This window comes from Contarinia nasturtii, unplaced genomic scaffold, assembly GCF_009176525.2.
Source record: "Contarinia nasturtii isolate CC-2019 unplaced genomic scaffold, AAFC_CNas_1.1 Cnas_scaffold_695, whole genome shotgun sequence".
NCBI classification, from domain to species: Eukaryota; Metazoa; Arthropoda; class Insecta; order Diptera; family Cecidomyiidae; genus Contarinia; species Contarinia nasturtii.
Window position 1 is genome coordinate 11,538,096 of NW_022198046.1, and position 5,227 is coordinate 11,543,322.

The 5,227-nt window shown below is 34.4% G+C and overlaps 1 protein-coding gene across 2 annotated transcripts; it reads left to right on the plus strand.

Moving 5' to 3' along the window:
* The first annotated feature begins 252 nt into the window (after window positions 1–252).
* On the plus strand, window positions 253–4,577 carry LOC116341089 (membrane alanyl aminopeptidase-like). 2 transcript variants are annotated; one of them, XM_031767954.1, is made up of 15 exons: window positions 269–315; window positions 400–979; window positions 1,071–1,232; window positions 1,314–1,361; window positions 1,432–1,643; window positions 1,708–1,728; window positions 1,823–2,022; window positions 2,099–2,337; window positions 2,401–2,762; window positions 3,038–3,135; window positions 3,252–3,425; window positions 3,503–3,687; window positions 3,750–3,915; window positions 3,988–4,127; window positions 4,188–4,577. In XM_031767954.1, exons 2-15 carry the CDS (start codon window positions 468–470, stop codon window positions 4,426–4,428), a joined length of 2,760 nt encoding a protein of 919 aa, XP_031623814.1. In that variant the 5' UTR covers window positions 269–315; window positions 400–467; the 3' UTR covers window positions 4,429–4,577. The 2 variants fall into 2 exon arrangements, with proteins under 2 accessions (XP_031623813.1, XP_031623814.1); XM_031767953.1 differs by having other exon boundaries at window positions 253–979.
* Window positions 4,578–5,227: the final 650 nt, after the last annotated feature.

Sequence of the window (5,227 nt, forward strand, 5' to 3'; positions counted from 1 at the left end):
AATTCAAAAACTCTAAATTTAAGCATTCGTAATTTGACACTCCTCGATAAATATAAGTGATTGAAGAATACAAAAACACTTAAATCATAGAAGCACCTCGTATTTCATTATGTTTTTGAGTACGTTCTGCCAGCAATAAAATGAGAAATATGAAGATAAAATGTGAATATATTGATTACTTATCTGACGATGTTCCGTTTCAGAGTTTTCGTGATAAATCGTTTTGTCATTCAAGACAATCGAAGTTAGAAAGTGAAACGGACTGGTTCACTTTTAGTATACAGTCTAGTTTAAACAAACATTTCATCAAACACTGTCAGTTAAGACACAAAAATTACAAATTCAAAGTAATTTTTGGTGATCAAGAGACAAATTGAATTAAAAAATCTATATTTTTAGATTTCAATGTGATCTCTTGAAAAGAGTTTCAACCTATCAGAAGTATAAGCAGCTCATTTGTATTAAAAATGAAGTTTCTCACATTATCGCTCATTGTTCTTGGATTATTGGTTGACCTTGGTTTTAGTGCACCAAATCCTGCCGCAGCAAATGCTGACCAATTAGAAAATGTCAATTATCGTTTGAACACAGATGTCTTGCCAAGTAATTATGTGATTAATCTTACACCTTATTTTGATAATGTCGAAGGGAAAGAACCATTCACTTTCGACGGATACGTGAAGATAACACTGGAAGCGACTAAAACCGGTGTCAAAACGATCACTCTTCACCAGGATGCTCTGGACATTGAGACAGTAACTATAAATCCGAAATCAACATTTTCATTTCCATCGTCCAAAAAGGTGGAAATTGCTAATATAGACTATGAAGAAAAAACTAATAAACTAAGTCTTCACTTGTCTGAACCACTGTCTATATCACCGCAAGAATACGAACTTCATTTCAAGTATACTGGAAAATTAAGAACTGACATGCATGGATTCTATCGGAGTTCATACAAAGAAAATGGTGAAACAAAGTAAGACGCAGAGGATATAGTTTTTTTTTATTTTCAAATTAAACACCATTTCAATCCAATTAAACACCATTTCAAAATTATTTAAACTCAGATGGTTAGCTTCAACTCAGATGCAACCGGTTTATGCTCGTAAAGTGTTCCCATGTTTTGATGAACCTCGTTTCAAAGCAACATTTGACATTGTTATGAATCGACCAAGTCATTTTAAACCAACACTCAGTAACACGCCTCTAAAAAATTCTGCCTTTGCAAGGTAATTCAGTTAATTTTCTTGTACTTTTCACTGCCAGATAAGGATTCGAATGCGATTTTATCGATTTTTATTATTCTACAGTTCAAATATGACAACTGACACTTTTGAACAAACACCAAAGATGTCAACGTAAGTCGACTCTTATTTACGCCTGAATCCATTATAAAAGGTTTTTTTAAAATTTGTATCTTCTCTATAGTTATTTGGTTGCTTTTATTGTATCAGAATTTGAATGTCGTGAGAATGATAAACATACATTTGCCGTTTGCTCTCGTCCAAATGCATACAATCAAACCAAATATAGTTTTGATGTTGGACAAAAAATATTGGCCAAATTCGACGAAAGATTTGATTACAAATACAATACTCATATGAAGAAAATGGCAATGGTAGCCATCCCAGATTTCGATGGTATGTTTCGATCAACTTTCTGTATAAACACTAAACAGTCATTTATAAGAGTCATTCTTTTCAGCTGGAGCTATGGAAAATTGGGGTAACTTTACTTGATCAATTTTGCAGAGACTGTTTCTCGCAGCGATCAAAAATGTAATCCAACATTTTAACGAATTACTAATCATCTCGTTTAGGTTTGTTGACTTATCGTGAAGTGGCCCTTTTATACGACCCCAATGTATCGACCGCTTTCGCTCAACAAAGAGTGGCATCAGTCGTAGCACACGAGCAAACGCACATGTGGTTTGGAGACTTGGTAACTTGCGATTGGTGGGAAAATACCTGGTTGAATGAAGGTTTCGCTCGATTTTTTGAATATTTTGGCACAGAAATGGTACAATTCAGTGTTAAAACGTATACACACAAGATGTTTCGATGAATTCTCATCGGTTATTTTCTTCTATTGAAAGGTCGAAGCTAAATGGGGTTTGGAGCAACAATTCATTGTTAATCAAATTCATGTTGCTTTAGTCGGTGACTCACTGGAATCAACGAAAGCACTTTTCCATGAAGTAAACACACCCGATGAAATTGGCGACCGATTCGGATTGATATCATACTATAAAGGTGGTTCGGTAATTCGAATGTTTGAACATACTTTTGGGCATGATAAATTTACTGATGCACTCAGACATTATCTTAAAACAAAGTGAGTACCAACAGTTCGAAATTCATTTCAAAATGTTATCATCATTTTCTGTGCATCAAACAGTGCATTGAAAACATCTGTGCCCGACAAATTGTATGACGCTTTCCAAGACACAATGGGTGGTGACGAACATGTTCGCGGCTTCATGAACAGTTGGGTTGTCAACGCAGGCTATCCAGTTCTAAATGTGAAGGTCTCCACTGAAGAAAATCAAACAAAAATAACATTAACGCAAAAGCGATTTTTACGGAATAATCCAGAACACGGAGATAAGACACTTTGGTCTATTCCAATCACCTTTGCATCGAATAATCATAATACGCAGTTTAAAAATACAAAACCTACTGCTTATTTAGAAAATGAACAATTGATCATCGAGACCCAAGGTCCAATTGAATGGATTGTATTTAATGTACAACAAACGGGTGAGTTCAATCGAGTTCATTGGCTTGTTAAATAATAATAATCAAATCACTTGAAATCGATGTGACGGAAATCGGGATCAGTGCTCTTCAGAACTGTGTAATCTATTTCACATCAATCTGTTTAATCGTGTTAATCAAAAAGTTGTGATCATTATCTTGAAATCCATATCAGAGCACAATCTGATAAAAAGTAGTAAACAACGTGGAAATATTTATGGACTCCCATATATGTCTCAAATAGGTTTTTTTATATTATGTATGCTTTTCTTATGCAGGTTATTATCGCGTGAATTATGATGACGCCACATGGGCTGCATTGGACAAGGCATTGTATAATTCACATACAAAAATCCATGTACATAATAGAGCTCAGGTAAAATGAACCAAAAAACGAGTTAGAAAAGAACCTCGATCTTCCATATTATCTCTCATTCACAAACATTTACTATCTCATTGCAATGAATCGATTCTAATATCTACGTATTTCAGATCGTGGACGATGCATTGAATTTGGCTCGTGCCCGCCAATTGAACTATTCTCAAGCCTTGCATACGATTGAGTACCTTCAAAATGAAACCGATTACATTCCATGGTTATCGGCATTCAATAACTTTGAATTCATTTTGGCACGTTTTAAGACAGAAGAAGCTCCAATGCTCGAGGTATATTTTGCTTCAAAAAAGAAGAAGCTCCAATATATAAGTCAAACTTTCACTGCACTGATGGCCTTTGATTTCAGAATTTCCTTCTAGGTCTTTTGGGCAAAGTTTATTCTTATCTTGGATTCCATCCAAAGGACAGCGATACTCGTTTGGACATTTATAATCGAGAACTTATTTTGAAGTACGCATGTAAATTTGGTCATGAAAAGTGCATTGCCAACGCACGCGCTGAATTCGATAAGTTTTCGATGGGAGACTACAAGTGAGTACAGTTTTTTTTTTATGGAATGTCTGTTTGAAATCAAAATAAATGTCATCCAATAGGATCCCCGTCAACTTAGTGCCAGTAGTTTATTGTTCAGTAATTAGCGAAGGATCGTACAAAGAATGGGAATATTTATGGAGAAAATTCAAAACCGAAAATGTGGCGACTGAACAAGTGACAATTTTGCGTGCATTGGGCTGCACAAAACAAGCAAAAGTGTTAATGGTGAATAAATTTTTTTCAATGCGTTGCAATCAGTTGTAATATGTGTTTTTTTTAAACTCTTTTTATTTTCAGGAATATTTGGAGAAAATTCTATCTGATGATATTCGATTGCAAGATAAACATTCAGCATTCGTCTCCACTCTTATGCAGCAGGGAAATGTCAATTTGGTACTGGATTTCATTGTTACAAATCACCAACGTATCAACAAAGCGTGAGTGTCAAGTATTGAATTAAACAATTATTTTGTCAATTAATTGATATTTTGACACAGATTTGAATCTGAGAAAGAGGTCCCATCGATGTTATCACAAGTGGCCGCACGTTCAACTTCCAACGAACAAATTGATAAAATTGTACATTTTGTTGATGAACACAAGATAAACGACGCAGGCCTTAAATCAGCCCTACTCCTTGCAAAAACTAACTTGAAATGGGCTGAAGAACATATTCCAACTATTAAAAAATATTTGAAAAATCAAAAACCAAACAGCACAATGGCAAACATCATATAGTTTTAGTTTTATTCATCGGCTCTTCAAATTAGTTAACAAGAATATCTTCAATTATTTTGCAACTAGTATTTGAAGGGTCGTCTGTTATGTTTTGTCTTTGTTACTTGAATTTTTTTGAAATAAATCCTTTTGAGCGGTAGCACACATAATTTTTTTTTATTTTTCTAAGCTTTTTGTACTTTGTGATGACAATAATGTAAGATGTTCTGTTTTCCCAACTTCGAAATTTGAGAACATAAAATCTAAAAAGGAAATAACAAAAAATGAACTTCATAATATTATGATTTTGGATGTTTTTCAACTTATAATATTCTACTCTGATGAGAAACAGTCTCTGGTTAAATTTAATTAACTCTTTATGCCACTTAGGACTTATTAGATGAACCACGGCCAACTAATATAAAATGACATTGAACGTTACAAATAGAAAACAATTAGACCGTCCATTGTCGTTATGGCGCGGTGTGAGTTTTTCGTGTACACTCTTAAAAAGAATGACAGGAACACGTTTTTACCGTTAAACGTGAATAAGTTTGGTTTCGCTTGGCTTGCCATGACTTATAACTTTGTCGCACAATCGTGGGTGATGCCACAATTATCACAAGTTTCAAATGCGAATAATGTTCGATCAAATAGAACGGTGCAATCAATGGTATAATATATATTTGAATGACAAAGTGTTTGGTTCCTAAAACGTGTGTAGGTTGGTGGGCAACGTTAACGTTTCAGATACAATTCTCAATTGTTGTGCCAATCCACTCGCTTAAACCTTTCGACATCTCGTTCATTTATAAAGAGT